The sequence below is a fragment of the Dendronephthya gigantea genome, unplaced genomic scaffold, assembly GCF_004324835.1.
Source record: "Dendronephthya gigantea isolate DGI-Jeju-01 unplaced genomic scaffold, DenGig_1.0 000088F, whole genome shotgun sequence".
In the NCBI taxonomy this organism is placed as follows: Eukaryota; Metazoa; Cnidaria; class Anthozoa; order Malacalcyonacea; family Nephtheidae; genus Dendronephthya; species Dendronephthya gigantea.
This window is the reverse complement of record NW_021163098.1, coordinates 391-18,733: the sequence shown is the minus strand read 5'-3', so window position 1 is coordinate 18,733 and position 18,343 is coordinate 391. Positions and strand designations below refer to the sequence as shown.

The window sequence follows — 18,343 nt, the reverse complement described above, 5'->3', positions numbered from 1 at the left end:
GGATCAAAGAAATACTCAAATTTTAACTTTGATCGTCGACTTTTGTATTCCTTGATAGCTAAACCAGTGGCGTTGCCTGCCTGATGATTTATGATCACGCCATAGAAATTTTCAGATATCATTCATTTCTTTAGAAACATTAGCAGAGTGGGACTAAATCGTCAGACTGGCTACGCTAATGAGCTGAACGACAATATTAATTTTTTTCTCTACCATTTTCAGATCTTTTATAAACTTTGAAGTAAAATTTGAACTCTGATAAGTTGCTAGCACGCTCACGCAATAGCCAGGTCGGTACGAGTGTACTTCGGCGCCACGTCATGAAAAGATTTTTTTCTTCATTTTTTCAGGACAGAAGATAAATAACGTCGCCCCGTATATCCGTCTGTCAAAGGAGTAAATTGAAAGTTAATACTTTATTGAGTCAGTATGTGTCCTGAAGGCAGCTGGTATAAAGTGCGTGGATATTCTGCCTCAACACATTTCAATCAAGGACACTTTTCATATATTAGGCCTTTCACACAAACGTTAGAAGGATATCGAAATGTCCGAATCTAGAGGTGCAAGTAAACGTGAGCCAAGTTACAAACCAAGCCCACAGTTTGGAAGACAAAAGAACGAGCAAGAAAGTGAAGGGCAGCTTTTTCCAAATGCAGAACCTCAAGTTGATTTAACAACAGTCAGTCGAGCTTGGTTGATTGCATTCAAATCCCACTGGATCATTTTTGCAATATGTTTTGCTTTTCTAGTATTATACAACAGCTATCAATTGTACAAAACGTTCCAGCGCAGTAAAATGGCTAACCGAAGTTATGTTTCCATTGTTCAGATACTTGTAATTCTGCTTGGATTAACAAGAGTACTATCTTTGTGTATCTCGCCATACGAACTCATCAGTAATACCCCAAATCGTGTTCCCTACGTATTCCCGCGTTTGTTGTTCGCGTCTGGCTTCCCTTGCCTCTTTTCTGGCTTTACGTTCGTGCATAAAATATTCCTGAACGTGAGCAAGGTTCAAGTGATTTCACGAAATGCTCTTGGAAACAAAATAGTTGCGGTTGTTCTCATCATTCATTTCATCGCTGTGCTGTCTTCGGAAATCATCACAAGTTATGTTTCAGGGACAGAATTTCTGCTTGTCATTTGTGCGTTGTATTATCTCATCGGTTGTCTGGGCATCGCGTTGAGCTTGCTCTTTAGCGGAAGACGTGTTGTCAGACGAATCCGCGGGGGCAGAGCGAATTTTGGCCGATTCAGCCAAACTAGCAAGAATCCCGGAGAGTCTTTTGCTTCACTGAAAGCGTCTAGAGACAAAACGGTTGCAGCGACATCGAAAGTGGTCAAAATTACAGCTTTGGCAGCTGTTTTCGGATTCTTATGCGCACTTTTCTACATCTTTACATTAGTATGGATGATTAGAGCGAGTACTGGGGACACTTCATCGCCCGACCCGTGTACCTGGCTAATTGTGAACACATTCCTGCGTCTTTTTGAGTTGTTTTTGGCCGCTACAATGAGTTACGCTGTTGGATCAAGCTGCCATCGGAACAACATGAATGCAAAAATGAGTCTATCTCGCTGTGAAGATGTTGCAACAACGCCGCAGTGATAAAAGCACACTTTATTCCAACATCATTACGATATAATTGATCCTCGGCTAAAAAAACCGTCATATATATATATATATATATATATATATATATATATATATATATATATATATATATATATATGTATATATAGTAAACTGTTAAAGTTGAATATTTACCATGCAACATATGAAAATGCATGCATGCGTTTTACAAAGAAATCATATATTATATAAAATCATATATATCATGCAAATAATATACGTTCATTATAAAAAAAGTTATGTACACTAACGTCACAATCAGACTGATTGAGTGTAAACTCTCATTCGAGTAGGAAGACCGCAACGCGGAAACGTTAAGAGATCTCCCACACAATGAGTTTGACGGTGCTATAGTGAGCTTTAGAATACAAGCGTATAATTATACTACATTAACTGAGGTGCAATTATATTACAGTAATATAACTTCTGCATATGTAATTTTACATGCCTTAAAATTTATAAGAATGAGTCTAGATCAAACGAGAAAATATCAAAATATCTTTGAGAAGCGGTTGAAAAGTTATAAAATTATAACAGGGACAAGGAACTCTAAACGCTTAAACTTTACAAATTTAGCTTTCGGACAACATACCATTGTTACTTACAAAATAATCTATATCAAATTCGGAACATAAGCTAGCCTCGGAGTTTCCAGAAAGTGCCTATATATATATTATTAATTTTAAAGACTTTGTGCTTTATGATTTGAACAAACAGTAATTTGAAGTGAACGAATATAGTGTAAAATTATAAACAATGAAAATAATAAGAAATGTGTGCCTCTGAGAAAAAAATTGTAAAAAATAGGCTTTGCCGGCCGGGGAAAATTTTATTTCATCTCATCTTGAAATCAGTCTGCTGTAAAGGGCTGCTGTGAAAGAGGCTAAAAGATTTGATAGAAGCTATCGGAGATGTTGCGCCGGAGTGTTGAAAAAACCGGTATTTTCTGCTGCGTTGAGATTACACAAACAAACCTTTATACGACAATGAGGCAATGCTTAGATAAACAAATTTGTTTGATTTTTAAGAGTATTATAAGATTTATAGAGTTAATGAACTTATTACTTACTGCGACAGCAGAAATATGGGATTTTTAGAAAATATTCCAAACGTCAGCTTATGCATGAATTTGCCGGACGATCGTTTTGTTATCTCTTTGCCTGCATGTCGAACTAAAGAAGTGGGGACTGGGGAAATAAATCTATCGTAAGTTCCTAAACTTTGATGCAAGTATATTTGTATGAGGATTATAATATTTTTTGATGGCACAGGCGTTTGAACACAAAAATATATCTATCCTCTGTAAAAATCGCATAATAATAATGATAACATTTGAAAAAATCATCCATATAATTTATTATATTCGCGGCATGATATTTCACTGCAAGAAATTAGTTCCAATGATTTATGATGTAGATAGCAGTATGGCATACGCCGAAGACAGATAACCCTAATCTCAAATTTTAATTTATTTTCTTATAATGAGAATGATGTGAAATGAAATTGAAATAATAGCAATATCCGCCTCATTATGTCGACCTGATCCACACGCGATTTTTTTCGCGAAATACGATACACATTTTTTCTGAATTCTTGCATGGACGTTGAGTACAGTAATAATTTTTTGTTGTTGCAATTCAAATTGAACAAGCAAAATATTTTTGCATTTCGCGGAGAATAATACATTTATTCAGTTACAGTTATATATATTATAACCTTTATTTAGAACGAGCAGCATGCATGTATTTTTGTTTTATTATGTAATATAAATGAATTTTTATTAAAAGTTTTTTCCTGTTAGGGCGTACATACCCGCTTCCTGATTGGTGGATAAAACACGATGATCACACATGTGTTATTATCGCTTTTAATAACAATGGTGGAATTGCCAATAAAACACTGCATTTAATTTAAAATAAATTTCAAATTTCAATCTTTTTTACTGCTATACAAAGGCTTGTAAATAGCACTACGAAGCCTAGCTAGATTAATTATATCGTACGAAATTATTTTCAAATGCGCGGCAATAATTACTGTCAGATTAGACCCAATTTACCTGTCCTGATGCAGAAATGAAGATTTTGCCGTTTTGGAAACGTAAAGCAATATAGTAAAACTACAAATTACATAACCGAGCGCGGGGTCTTTACCCAGAAATATCGGACCTCGATAAACAAACCTCGCCCGAGCAACCGAGGTTAATAAAAAGTTTATTATATGGCATAAGGCATGTATTTGCACTGGAAACAATCAAACAAACAAGAAATGCATGAATTCGTATTAGTAGCCTGGTACGCATTTGATAGAAAACCCCAAAATATTGAATTATTATTTACCTTAACTGTCTTATTAATTTCAAAAGAGCGTCGTATTAATTTCGAAAGCAATTAAATTTTCTCTTGAGCATCTATTTGTACTTTTTTCATTCAGAACTTCCTGTCTGTTTTTCATCTCGTAATGGATCGCCGGTAACACCGATCCATTACGGGGAAGTGCCGGTCCATTACGGGAAAGTATATAATGGCCGCTGAAAATTCTTCTCAGGCCTCAGCCAATCATTGAGCTCCATTTCACCGGAAGTGACGATTGCCCTATAACAATATAAAGTAATATTCAAGGTTGTACCGACTTAACGCCCGTTTACATTTGCAATTTTTGCTGCGAATTTATGTCCGATTTTCTTCTTTTGATAGATGTGAACGAGTGAATTAGTTGCTGATGTTCAAATACGAGCTCTTATACATCAGAGAATTCGTATTAAAGGACATTGGCAACGAAAATTTTTATTCGCTATTTTTAAAGTGTTCAACCGTCTAATTATGGATATGGTGTTAATTTATTCCAAAAATGTTTCGTTTATGAGTTATTTTCACCACAATTCAGCCAAAATTTGGACCTCGTCCGCCATATTGGATCAATTTTTGAAAAAATTATATTTGGCGGAAGTGACGTCATTTGATGGGTTCCCTAAACACATCAATATATTTTACTAGCGTGTTTACTGTGTTTATCGAGATTTTTTGCTTTAAAAAGGGAGTTGTAGTTTTTTTATGATTGTCATGGAACATATTAACGAAAACCATGCAGTTAGAGGAAGTGTTGCCCTACCAATATGAGCCAGAGGCGCAGGGAAAATCTTGTGATATATTAACGATAGCGATGCCGAAAACGGTAGTGATTCATCTTCCTCTGACGAAGATTTCGATCGCGAGTTCGAAATAGCGAATGCGGGCGCCTTGAAAAACTTACTGTGTAAATGTGGTGGACATTGCGCATTATTAACAAGGGCTGTAGAATGTTATTGCTGCTATGAAAAGCACTAGAGTACGACGAATACGAACATTTCGCAAACTCGGCGCTTCGTCGTGTGGTCACTCAAATATATTTTGTCGTGTCGTATGACATGTTCATGTTGATTTCTCTCACATGATACGGCAATTCCTCTAAAAGGAACAAATAAACCGTGCGTTTGATGCTGTTCGATTAAGTTCGATTTTAATTGGGGAAAGAATATATTAAATACATGTAGATTCTGGTCCTATTTTAATATTATCGCTGCTATTTTGCCGTTTAACAAGATATGATCACTTATGGTTGCGTTGACACGTCGCAGTTAATTTGCACAGGATTGAAGATTTAATATATAAAGCACGAATTCCAAAGTGTAAGACAAAGTGAACGTATCATGCGGTTTATTTACATTTTGAAACAATTAAACTTCTATACTTTTTAAAGTACAATGAGCTTCTGAATTTCGCGATCGAACAACATTTAGGTTTGCAAGGCATCTAAATGAATATGAACTGTATAAAATGCACCGCATATAATGTCAATTGCACGGTATATAAAGAGAAATGCACCGCGTATAATGTCAATTGCACGGCATATAAAGAGAAACGCACCGCGTATAATGTCAAAAGACAGCATATAAAGAAAAATGCACCGCGTATAATGTCAAAAGACAGCATATAAAGAAAAATGCACCGCGTATAATGTCAAAAGACAGCATATAAAGAAAAATGCACCGCATATAATGTCAAAAGGACAGCTTATAGAGACAAAAGCACCGCATATGATGAATATATACCACGTAAGACAGCTATGGCATTCCATAGTATTGTTTATGTTCAGAGCCTTTATATTGAAGACTAGCACGTGCGCGGCACGCCGGAGTTAACGCCAGAAAAGGCGTCTTGTTTATGCTAAAATATAGTAAAATTGTTAGCAGGGGAAAATATGCGCGCCTTAGCTTTAGTATAAATCTAAATATAAGTAGAATTCTAAACTTTGGGAGATTGGTTATTAGTTGTGTTGTGTTGCCACCGTAACGTCCTGTTGTGTATCGACGTGCACTGCATGTGTAAATATGTGTGTACATAGTTCATATTCAATGTTCTCTTCCAAATATTTTGAAAAACATGTCCCCGCAATGTTGATGCATTAATTTTGCATAGGTATTTGATTCTGTCCCCCCTCTATACTCTATTTTACCACGTTTTTCAAGTTGCCATATGAGAATACAACAATAGTTTATATAATCATATTTCCCAAACCCATCAAATGACGTCACAAATGTATGCTAGCATAAATTAGCATAAGGCTCGATTTTCAAAATGGCGGACCACCGATGAACATTTTTGGAAATTTTCTTAAGAACCAAATACGATAGACACACAAAAACATTAAATTAAGTATTTCCTAGATGATTTCAACAGATTTGGCAAATAAAAATTTTCGTTGCCAATGTCCTTTAACGTTTTACAACTATTCTATTCATGCATGCATCAGCGTGCTGGGCATCCTCTCTTTATATGTGACATGACCCATGCAGATACAGCAGAATATTTCACTGTAATTCGTTTGATTTCGTTTATTCAGTGAATACCTAAATCTTTCACGATGAGTGTTAATCCACCCCACGTGTTGTTTTGTGTATTTTCCCGTTTTTTTAATCACAGTTTTTCCATCTGATTGGAATATTCTCCTGTATGCCAATTTATTCACTGACTCATGATCACGGTATCTCTAAACTGCACATATGTACGTGATTTAAGGCTAATTTCCACACCGGAAAACGAGCAGCGGATCGGATCGGATAGGAACGAAAGATAATCCGCGCGTGCGCCGTCTGTTGAAATTTTTTGCTGATATTTATCCGAAAACGTCCGAGACTTGATAAAAAAAAGTTCAAATAATTTTAACTTTTTTTAATCCGATCCGAAATCACTTCATGGAACGGATTTTTTTCCTAGCTGGTCCGATCCGATCCGCTGCTCGTTTTCCGGAGTGGAAATTAGCCTTAACAAGACTAGGGTGGTAATGGAATTATAGCAATAAATTGACGTGAATAAAATAAATTTGTAGTCTTTGTTTCCATTAACAGAAAATTGTGTAAAAATGCCCCGCCCCATATCATCGATGAAAGCGAAACTCCTGAGAGGCCTAGAACAAAATGTTTTATTTTGATTAAGGCGGAAAATTTTTTCTCCACTTTCTGTACTGAGATCAGTGGGTCGTTAGTTGCAAAATGGCGGAAATTCCAATGAATTATCTGTGGTGATGAGAGTATCAGTCTAAGTGGTGATAGTGTTTCAGGTAATTTGACATATGTATCAAATTGCATACCTTTTCTTTTGTAAAAGTTATCGCTGTAAATCATTAAATATTGTGAGCTGCAAGTTTATGCAAAAAGCTTTTTGGTGAAATTCAATTAACAACAACAAAGATGAAAAGCAAAAATCCCGTGAAGGTGGGAGTTTTTGAGATACAGTATATGCCTGTCAAAACTCTTTATCACACGTTTTAAATACTGAAAAACACATCAATTATTGTTTTTTAATAGTTTCCAAACATTGCATTGAACTCACAGACTTTCTCTCTCTTTAACTTAACGTTTTGAATTATTTTATATAAAGGACGAAAAATTTTAATTTTCAGTTGGGAAAAAAGCGCGTTTCCCACAAACAATAATAGAATTACCTAAAGTTATCCAGTGCCGATGTCATATGAAATAAGGGAAAATGATAATTCATTTTGTCGAGGATCTGGTCTCTGATGATTGCTTGATTTTTATACTAAGATCAGGTAAATTAACTCGAAATATATTTACAGCGATATGTTTTTAATCCTAGTTCTAGATTTTAACCAAAGTTCTTTGAGGTGATAGCTAATTATAGTCTGTCGCCTCTTTGAGACTAGAACCTTCGTTGGTCTGGTGCTGTCTTCTTGGCTTCTAGTAGCCTAAAAACTGACCTTTCGTTCGTGAGGCTCCTTGCGGCTGCGGCTCTCAACCTGAACGCTAAACGTACCTATTTTTACCATTGCGGAATTAGTTCCCTTGCCCGCCCTTTCGGCCCTTCGTGCCGACCGGAGATCAAGCATACCGCCCAGACTATGTTTCTGTTATGGTACTCTATATCACAGTGCCTATATGATATAACAGTATACCACCAACACATGTTGTTCTTCCAATTCTTTTTAAATGTTGAATAATTAAAACTGTTTTTATAATTATCGTCTCCGAAGTGTAACATTCAGGAATAAACAAAGGTATTACTTCAAGGTATTTATCTATCAGTGTAATTAGAAGGATCATAAACCGCAATGGTCATTTCTACTCATTTGATATACGACTCCCCTAAAAATATTGATTTTATTCAGTAGAGATTTGTTATATAAGCTTCCAATATCGAGGACGAGAAGCAAAATTACTGTTGGCCTTTGTACAGTGCTGTTTATTATAATATTTCAGCTTTAGGCTGTTTCATCTTGGGAATATAATATTAAAGACATCTTTCATATTATAGAATTGTCTATATTTTCGAGAATAATTTATCATTTACGTAATTCCGTACTGAAAAGTTTGTTTATCATCCGCCCAATGTTACACCAAATGTTACACCAACATTTTTTGTTAACTTAAGTTTATGCATTAAGGATAATTCTCACACGGATTATAAATAGAAAGAGGGTTAATTTACAAATCTATTTCTCGGTTTTTCTCCATCTTAGTTGACTGGAAGCTATGTAAATAGCATAAATTTACCTACAGGTATTAACATTGTAGTGCTTATACCAGCCTAGGGTGCATTCCATGCAATTGCCATGCTGAAGTGAAGGCTTAGAAATGTATTGTTTTTAATTAAGATCAATAAGAGTGTTATATGTATTTACCTAGATTGCTGGTAGTTGACCATCTGAACCATTGACAATCGAAAGGCATTTAGGTTTCATGATTTATTGTTTTACTGCACACCAATATCTTACCACATCAATATCAACATATGCATACTAGCTGTCTCCACACTGGAGATATATAGGATTGGATGGGATGCATCCTGTAGCTAGTGCATGAGGCCAAAAATTTCACTGCAAAATTTCATACTTATATTACATATTATGAAATATTTAGTTACCATATCAAATATGTTTTCAAGCATAATCTATTCAGACAAAATTAAGTGGTTATGGGAGAAATAAAATGCATATGTATCCATAATAAAGGTTGAGTAAAATATTTTCTCATGCAGGCCAAGTCTGATAAATTATAAGACAATAATTATCTTGATATTGCAGAAGCTACTTTTAAGATTTCCATCATCACCAGGGTCACCAAAGTGGTGCAGGTTAACAGCTCTGGGGCACCTGCAATCATAGATTATAGTTATAGAAATTTGAAAGTTATAGGTATATATTGCCTATACCTTTGTTCATCATACAGCATTGGCTTAAACTAAACTCTATTCACAGATGTATCTCATATATATCAAACATGGCTCCCAAGCATGCACTAGCTGAACATTCTGCCCCCAAGCAGAAATTCAAAATGACATTTTACATAACTTCAATGAAAATGATGTGATTTTTTCATAGTACTTTGTGGTAAAAATGTCAAACTGTTCATATCTTAAACTTAACAGTTTTTCGTACCTTTTTCCTTAAGAATCTGGATTCATTTTCACTGTGTGTGTTAACTATGTTGCAAATTAAATGATGTTTTTGCTCTGCTATTGAATGGAAGGTAAGGAATTGTGGTTTATTTCACATTTTGTATCTCCAGTTTCTGTTCATTCATTTAATGACTATATCAGCAGATGTGCATTTATAAATATCTTTATTATATTAATATTCTCATTTTATGAAGTGGGAAAGTGAACACTAGTGTAAAATCCCCAAAATTGAAGATCACTAAGCAGTAAGGGCTGAAAATTTGTATTGGGGATTTGCTGAGATTTCGAGGAAGTTTTAAAAAATGTTGATGACCAAAATATAAATTTTGAAGTTTTGTAACATGTAAAGTTGACTGACAGGAATTATTTTCATGGATACGTACCACTGCATCATCAAGATAAAGAAATGTTTCTGGTTAAACTAAATGACATATCTTGCTAATTACATAATTCACATACTGTTGCTCTGTAAATATATTGGTTTCAGTCCAGCTCTTGAAAACGTCAACAACCTTGACTGTCTGTAGCTTGGCTTATGTATGTAGCAACATCATAAGTGTTCGTAATATGTCGGTTCTTATGGCATGTTTCCAAAATCTAAATATACTCAGACTATAGATAAGACAATCAATGTCAGCTGTCTTGTGAAATTACTCCCTGTGATAATCTTTTAAGGAATACATCATTATAATATAGCAAAATTAGGCAGTGTTTGGCCTAAAGGAGTGTGGGGAGTGGTGAGGGGCAATATTTGAAGTTGATCAAAGTGCTTTAATTTTTTTCATCAGAAAAGCAGAGATGAAAACTTGAGTAAAAAAGCCAAATAGTCAAAACATAGTGGATAATCTTTGAATAAATCTATAATATTGGATATTTTTATTATTTTTAAAAGTTATGGTGAATATCACATGACATCCCTTAATTCGCTTGCCACGCCCTGGTTTTCAGGAACCCACAAAGGTACAACATGATAAACAAACACCGCAGAAATTGGTGTTTATGAAGTTTTAACACGAAAATCGAATCACTGGGTCAGAATTGTGCATTTTTGTATCACTATTTAAATTTCGATAATTATATAAACAAATTTATGTGTATACTATAAGATATATCATCAGGATCGGTTTACCTTTTATGCATCTTTTGGTTGTAAATTCGGGCTATATATCAATTCATGCATGCGTGTGTCACAGTGCCGGAATAATAATCTTTTGCGTTGACGTTGGTTTACAGTGTTTACTGCAAACTGTTTTAATGTCTTGTGCTGTTGAAATTCGGTTTTTCGTAGGGTTTCACATATCCACCCCCATTTTCTCTCCTTGATGCCAATGTCAATGGGGCTTTGTTCCGTTCTCTCCCATAGTTCTCTGTTGCAGGTGACATCTGGCCAGCAAACATTGAGAATGGTTCAGAGCATCTGTTAATGCAAGTTTGCAAATGTAGTTTGTGGGTGCTGATCTTTGCTGTCTTCCATGTTTCTGAACCATACAGCAGCACTGACTTCACATTTGTGTTGAAGATTCTGAGTTTGTTGCGGGGTGAAAGGGCTGAGAAGCTTCAGATGAGGCGTAGAGAGTTGTTTAGCAACATAAGCACTGTTTAATGCCATTATAATAGAAAAAAAGTCTTTCTGCCAGTATTTAGCCATAAAAACCAGTCGCGCAACTTGAAACGATAATTGCATTGGGGAAGTAGATCCGTCACTGAAATTGGGAGAGTATATTCATATGTTTATATCCACTTTCCCTAAGAACAAGAGCCTCGAAATGGAACCAGTGCAGCATAAGACGATCATATATAAGAATATACACTTCGAATTAAAAACTTCTACCAACGCGCGTCTCATCTTTAAAGATGACGTTACAAACTGTACTAATTACACGTATTCGGAGCCACCTTATTAAGGATGCCACCTTACCACCTTTTCATTCGAATATATGACCGCATGTTTATATATATATATATACTTGTATATATATATATATATATATATATATATATATATATATATTATATATATATATATATATATATATATATATATATATATATATATATACTCAGAACTATTGTTTTTCGTTTTCTCCTTCCTTTCAGTCATAGTCCACAAGGTACGCTGGTTTTCGTCTTTCCCTTTGTGGTCTGGCGAATGTTGGATTATCAACCTCAACTCTCCTCGCTTCCAAGGTTTGGTTCTTTGGTCTCTCTGCGGGCCCCTTGTCTTTCTTGGTCTCTTCAGATTCTATTCCAAACTCGACCTCCTCTGCCTCGTTTGGTTCCTGCGTCTTTCTGAGATGGTAACGGTTACGGCGATATTTCGTTCTTTCCGTGGTCTCGACGACGTATGATCTACTATCGATTTTTTCTACTACAACTTCTTTCTTCCAAACTCGTGTGGGCGGCTTCGACGGCTTAATGCGTACTACGTCCCCTTTTTTCAGCTCTTTCAGATCTCTGGCATTTCGATTCTAATAGTGTGCTTGAGTCCTCCGCTTCACTTTGATCTTTTGCTGTTGTTCTTCTGGGTTTGGCACCCTTGGGCGGAGAAGTGTTTCTTTAGTTGGGAGCAACGTTTTCGTTCTTCTATTTCAAGAACCTTTGCACCGGACTTGTGTTCATCCCTTGTGTCGGTGAACAGATCTGTCTTGCTGTCTTGTGCCTTCCGTAGTAGTTGTTTTGCCACTTTGACGGCTGCATCGGCTTTTCCATTCGCTTTACTATTCTAAGGGCTTATAGTACGGTGTTCGAACTCCCAAACTTTAGCGAACGTAGCGAACATTTTACTTGGACACGTCTGAACACCCATATCTGGCGAAGTGGCATTTCAGCTTAGAGATTACTGCAGGGGCGGTCGTGGTCATCGATTTCCCAAAAGTTGCTATAATCGTCCACTGTTGTCAGAAACTCCTTGTTCTGGAATGTGAACAGATCCGTTGCTATCTTCTCCCACGGGCGACTTGGAACGTCGTGATGTTCCAGCGTTTCCTTTGGCTTCAGACAAGTCGCACATGCCTCCACAAGCTGACGAATTTCGGCCGACATACCCGGCCAAAAAACACAGACTCGTGCTCGACGTAAACATGACTCCGTCCCCAAATGTGATGTGTAACCTTCTGCTTTACACTCTGCCGCAGCGCAATTGGGATGACTACCCGTTCCCCTCTAAACTCGTTATCGACCGTCAGTTCATCCCTGATGTCAAAATACGCTCGAACCTGCGCTGGGATGTCCCTTCTCTCGTCGGGCCGCCTTTAAAATTTGTTGGGTTTCATTACGTCGGGTTTCTACTCTGATTTGGTCTAACTGCGGCTTTGATAAGGGTAGCAGATTCGATGAGTTAACCTGTTCGAACTCCTTGTGGTCGTGATCCTGGGAGCATGGTAGATGCGCCCTTGACAAGAGATCTGCTATCAGCATATTCTTTCCTCGCTCATAGTTTACTTCGACGTTATATTTCTGCAATCGCATCATCATGCCTTGTAGCTTTCTTGGTACTTGCTACAGCGATTTCTTCAGAATTGACTCAGGATTGGCGCAAATACTATGGTCAACATCTCTTTCTCCATTTGCACGTACCGCTGCTCTGTCGGTGTTAGGGCACGGCTAGTGAAAGCTATTGGCTTTCCTTGTTGCATTAAGACTGACTGGCGTCTCACTGGATCTCGAGCGGCCAAGCTGGATTAAAATAGCTGAGGACTGGTGACTTCACAACCATCTCTGCAAGAAGCTCGTTCTTGTTCTTCGGTCCATATCCACACGGCATCTTTCCGTGTAAGACGACGAATCGGTTCCATAGTATCTCCCAGGTGCGGTAGAAATTTGACGAGATCTGGGCATCTTCCTCATTTTATGGCCTGGGCATCTCTTCCATGGCCTTTATTTTGTCTGGGTCTGGTTCTAATCCTCTGTCCGTAAGTACATGACCCATGAATTTAACTCGTTTGAGACGTAACTTCAGTTTCTCCGAGTTCAATACCACACCCCGATCTCCACATCGCTCCAAAAGTTCTAGCAGTTTTCTGTCATGATCCGCCTGCGCAATTTTCTCAGTTTCACCAATGCCATAAATTAGGATATCGTCCGCTATATTAAGAAGTCCGTCTAAACCTTCGATTGCTTAAATGAGACGATTCTGGAAAATCTCGGGCGACACGGATAATCCAAAGGTAAACGAAGCCAACGGTATCTGCCATAGGGTGTTGAGAATGTAGTTAAAAGGCTAGATTGTTCATCTAACACACAATGCCAGAATCCCGAGCGAAGATCTGCTGTCGAGAACTTTCGCTTGTGCCATTCAGGCAAAGTTCATCCAGGCTGGTATTTGATAGGTTCTCTCTTGAGGACTTTGTTAAGTGCCTGGGATCTATACAAATTTGAGCGCTCCTGACTTTTTAGTGGTCACCACAACACTGCTCATCCAGGGCGTAGGTTGTTCACCGGAGCTATGATCATGTCCCTTACTAATTTGTCCAACTCTTTCTTAACGGATCCTTTAGGACTGTTGGTATACGACGTGATGGTGTTATTGCTGCCCTGCTTCGGGCGAGAGCTCCACATGTACCATCCCCGGAAGTGTGCCAACCGGTTGTTTGAATACCTCCGGGTATTTCTGAACTAGTACTCTCTAGTTGTGACCTGGGTTACAGTTGACTGAATGACAGGTGGGGATGCCGGAACAAATTTTGCTGGTGCACCGTTAATAACTTCATCTGCTGTGCAGCTTTCGCACCAATTAACGGTTGAAGACCTGTATTACCACCATGAATTTCACTGATATTTTTTTTGTTTCAGGGATTTTGGATATTAATCTCGCTGTCCCCAGCGTTTATACACCCGTTGATTGATGCGGCACTGTCAATTTGTAAACGAATGGTCTTTTTTTTCATCTTTTGGTCTTTTGAATTTCCATCATAGCATATATTTCTTTGAAGTATCCTGAATTGCGGACCTCAACGGCATTAACATTTGTTGTGATACCCGCAACGAATTCGACATCGATCACTCGTGTCTGATTCTTCAGATGCCTCACCTAACTGCTTTACGGATCCCCTTGCTGTTGTTTCTTGTCCTCGCGCTTGGTTAGGACACTTCCTAGCAAAATGGTTTCTACCGCCGCATTTTCGACATCGCTGTCCCCACGCCAGACACGTCTCCCTCTGGAACGCGTGTTCACCTCCGCAGAACTTACAGGATCGTGATCCTGATCCGGGCTGTTGTTATTATACCCCGACCTTTCTTCGATCGATCTGACTTCTGCTGATTTCACGCGCTTACTTTGTTTACTTCCTCAATTGTCATGTCTGACACCGCTTAGTTGATTAGATGCCGCTACGATGCTGTGACAAATATGGATGCACTTCTTAAGCGTTAGTATCCGTTCTTGCAAACGTCGTTTTCTGAAATTCTTGTTAGTTATCCCTAGGACGATTCTATCTCTCAAAAGAGATTCTTTGAGTAGCTCTGTAATGTACGCTTGAATAGACTCAGACGGATCCTGATTTCTGCTATTAAACACATGCCTCGCGTATGTCTCATTTACCTCACCAATCGCGTGCTCTTCTAATTTCTCTATGATCCTAGATAGATTCTGTTTATCTTCCTCCGACTTAAACGACAATCCATTGTATACCTTTAGAGCGTCCTCGCCCAGACAATGTAAAAACAATGCTACTTTGAATGTCTCCGGTTGACTCGCCAAATTAGCTACAATGGCATAATTTTCCCATCTTTGTTTACAACTCTTCCAGTTTTCGATTACATTGTCCTTTATATTCAGATTACTCGGTGGTTTTATGCCAGCTAGTGTGATAGGGGCCACAGATGGCGTATTTTGTTGACTGGTTTGCAGCTCTGCCGCCTGCATATTTCGCGTAGCTTCACTTGTACCAAATTCCTCGTTCGACATAACAAAAGTTGTTTCTCACTACTAAAAAATGGTCACCGCCGCCAACATCTTTCACGTTTTTCTTTTTGTAACGTATACGCATATTTATATATATTTATTCCATAAACTCAGTCCAACAAATTACAGTCTTTTTCACTTCGAGTCTCTGTCTTTACGCCCACTTATCAATCACAGTTGAAAATTCGCCCCGGTTTTGTTTTGTTTTTGTTTTTTTTTTTTTTAATATTTTTCGTCGTCGCAAGTGTGTAATGGCGCGAAATATACTGGTATTTGAAATGTGTATGTGATCGTATATATCTACGCCCCAGTCTTGTCTCCCAAGAGTTGTGGTGCACAGCTTTGGCTAATTTTCCGATGCGCGATTCGATTTCGCTCGCATGATACGGCAATTCCTCCAAGAGGAACAAGTAAACCGTTCTTTTGATGCTGTTCGATTAAGTTTAGATTGAATTGGGGTATTAATATATTTAATACATGTATATTCTAGTCCTATTTTAATAATATCGCTGCTATTTCGCCGTTTAACAAGACCGTGTGGTCGTGTATGGGCGCGTTGACACGTCGCAGTTTGCACAGGATTGAAAATTTAATATAACTATATAAGCACAAATTCCAAAGGCAAAGTGTAAGACAGAGTGAATGTATCATGCAGTTTATTTACATTTTTGAACAATTGAACTTCTATACTTTTTAAAGTACGATGTGCTTCTGAATGTCGCGATCGAACAACATTTAGGTTCGCAAGGCATTTAAATGGGTATGAACTGTATTGTTTATGTTCAGAAGCTTTATATTGAAGACTGGCACGTGCGCGGCACGCCGGAGTTAACGCCAAAACAGGCGTCTTGTTAAATATTAACTCCATTATTAATAATATCAACCTTATTACATAATGTAACAAAGAATTTGGTGTTCCATTTTAACTCACTGAATTTATTCATTCTTTTCCCTGAGTAGCTGGTATAAGGAACGTGACATGCTTGTAAATTTTGTCAATACGTTATGCCTTTAAAGTAAAGTAAAGTAAGTGTCTTGTTTTTATCAGAACAATCTCCTCATCATTTCCTTCTCCGATTTCAGGGATTTTCAATTTAAAGATCAATTTAATGGATCCAACAAAAAGCAAAGCTAATTATTCCCGGGTTTGTCAACTGTTGGTAGATAAAGGAGGAGATGCTTTGAGAGCTGCTTTACATTCAGTGCATCCACCTTCCACCTTGGCCTCCGCATTGAATGCCAACAGAGCGACCCTGCAGAGAATACGATACAATATAATTAAAGCCCCGCAATGGGATCTACTCTTCCCAATATCTGGTGCACCAGATTCAAACAACTTCGATATCACCTTACTGACTGTCCTACTTCGAAATATTTGTGGATTGTCTCCACCAGCGACTGGATGGAATGTTATGCCTCCAGTTAGCGATACATCTATATCAGCAAACATTTTGAGAGTCACAATGTTCAGAAATAAAGTCTATGGTCATATTCCAACTGCAAGTTTGGACGACACAACGTTTGAAAAATTGTGGCGAGAAATTTCGGTACCGTTGGTAAACTTGGGAATTTCTCAAAATGCCATTGATCAGTTGAAAGTGGCTCCTCTCAGCCCTGAAGAAGAAAGTTATATTCACAGATTGAAAGAATGGAAATTACAAGACGATGACTTGAAATCAGATTTAAGTGATGTTAAAAGTGAAGTAGTCAAGCTAAAAAAATCAGTAGATGAGAATGTTCATCACTCATCTGTCGAGAAACTCGCTAAATTTGACTTTACTGGAAAAATTGACGAACTTTGTAAAACATTTCATGATGGAACTAGAAGATGGTTGTTTGATAAACTCTCAAGTTGGTTTGTGAGTAAAGAAACCCGGGTTATGATCCTAACTGCAGGTCCAGGCGCTGGAAAAAGTGTTTTGTCTGGAAAGATCTTTGAGCTGTATAGAGAACGTGGCCAACTCGCAGCTCACCATTTCTGCGACTTTCGAAATTCTGATTACAGCAATCCTCACAGAATCCTCCAGTCCCTTGCCAGCCAAATGTGTGATAATGTTGATGGATTCCGTGATAAACTAACCGAAATCCTTCGTCGTGAACATTCTCGGGACTCGCTGTCAGATGCATTTCGTGTTCTTTTAAACGATCCACTACACTCTCTTCGCAGAAATGATCCAATGTTGATCATTGTTGATGCCTTGGACGAGAGCAAAACTGATATGAAGAGCGAATTTTTGGAGTTGATATCCGAGAAATTTTGTGAACTGCCTGATTGGATTAAGATATTCATTTCGAGCAGACCGGAGCTACAAGTACGGAAGGTTCTTCAAATTTACAGCCGTTAGAAATCCGTCCTGATGATGAAGATCACAATCAAGATATTGAGCTTTTCATTCGTCGTGATTTACCTAATCTTGATTATGATAGCATAAGGTTAGTTATTTCCAAGTGTGAGGGATCGTTTTTGTACGCTTATCACTTAGTTCGTGAATTAAGAGAAAAGGGCTTGGGAATTGAACCCGACTTAAGTGATTTCATCCCCAATGGTATTGCCGGATATTATGAAAAACAGTTCAAACGTTTGAAAATAGGCCTCCAACGTTTAAAGCAAGATACCTTGTCATCTATCTTAAAAAGTTTTATCAATGTTATTGCCGCTGCATTCGTGCCTCTCCCATTGAAAATTCTTTTTACATGCATGGGTCTGTCCTGGAAAGAATTTGAAATACGCACAGCGATTATCGACATTCTGTCAGAAATTCTTCCAGTTTATGATGGTTGCTTGACTCTTTACCATAAGTCATTATGGGATTGGATGACGTTGAATGGGTATGAGGAACATGCGTTTGTTGCAGATCT

At 37.7% G+C, this 18,343-nt stretch overlaps 1 protein-coding gene across 1 annotated transcript; it reads left to right on the top strand.

Annotated features, from left to right (window-relative positions):
* The first annotated feature begins 8,011 nt into the window (after positions 1-8,011).
* LOC114533223 lies at positions 8,012-17,829 on the top strand. The gene is made up of 3 exons (XM_028554723.1): positions 8,012-8,182; positions 9,576-9,653; positions 16,568-17,829. The coding sequence occupies exons 2-3, from the start codon at positions 9,647-9,649 to the stop codon at positions 17,827-17,829; spliced, it is 1,269 nt and encodes a 422-aa protein (XP_028410524.1). The 5' UTR covers positions 8,012-8,182; positions 9,576-9,646.
* The last annotated feature ends 514 nt before the right edge of the window (positions 17,830-18,343 follow it).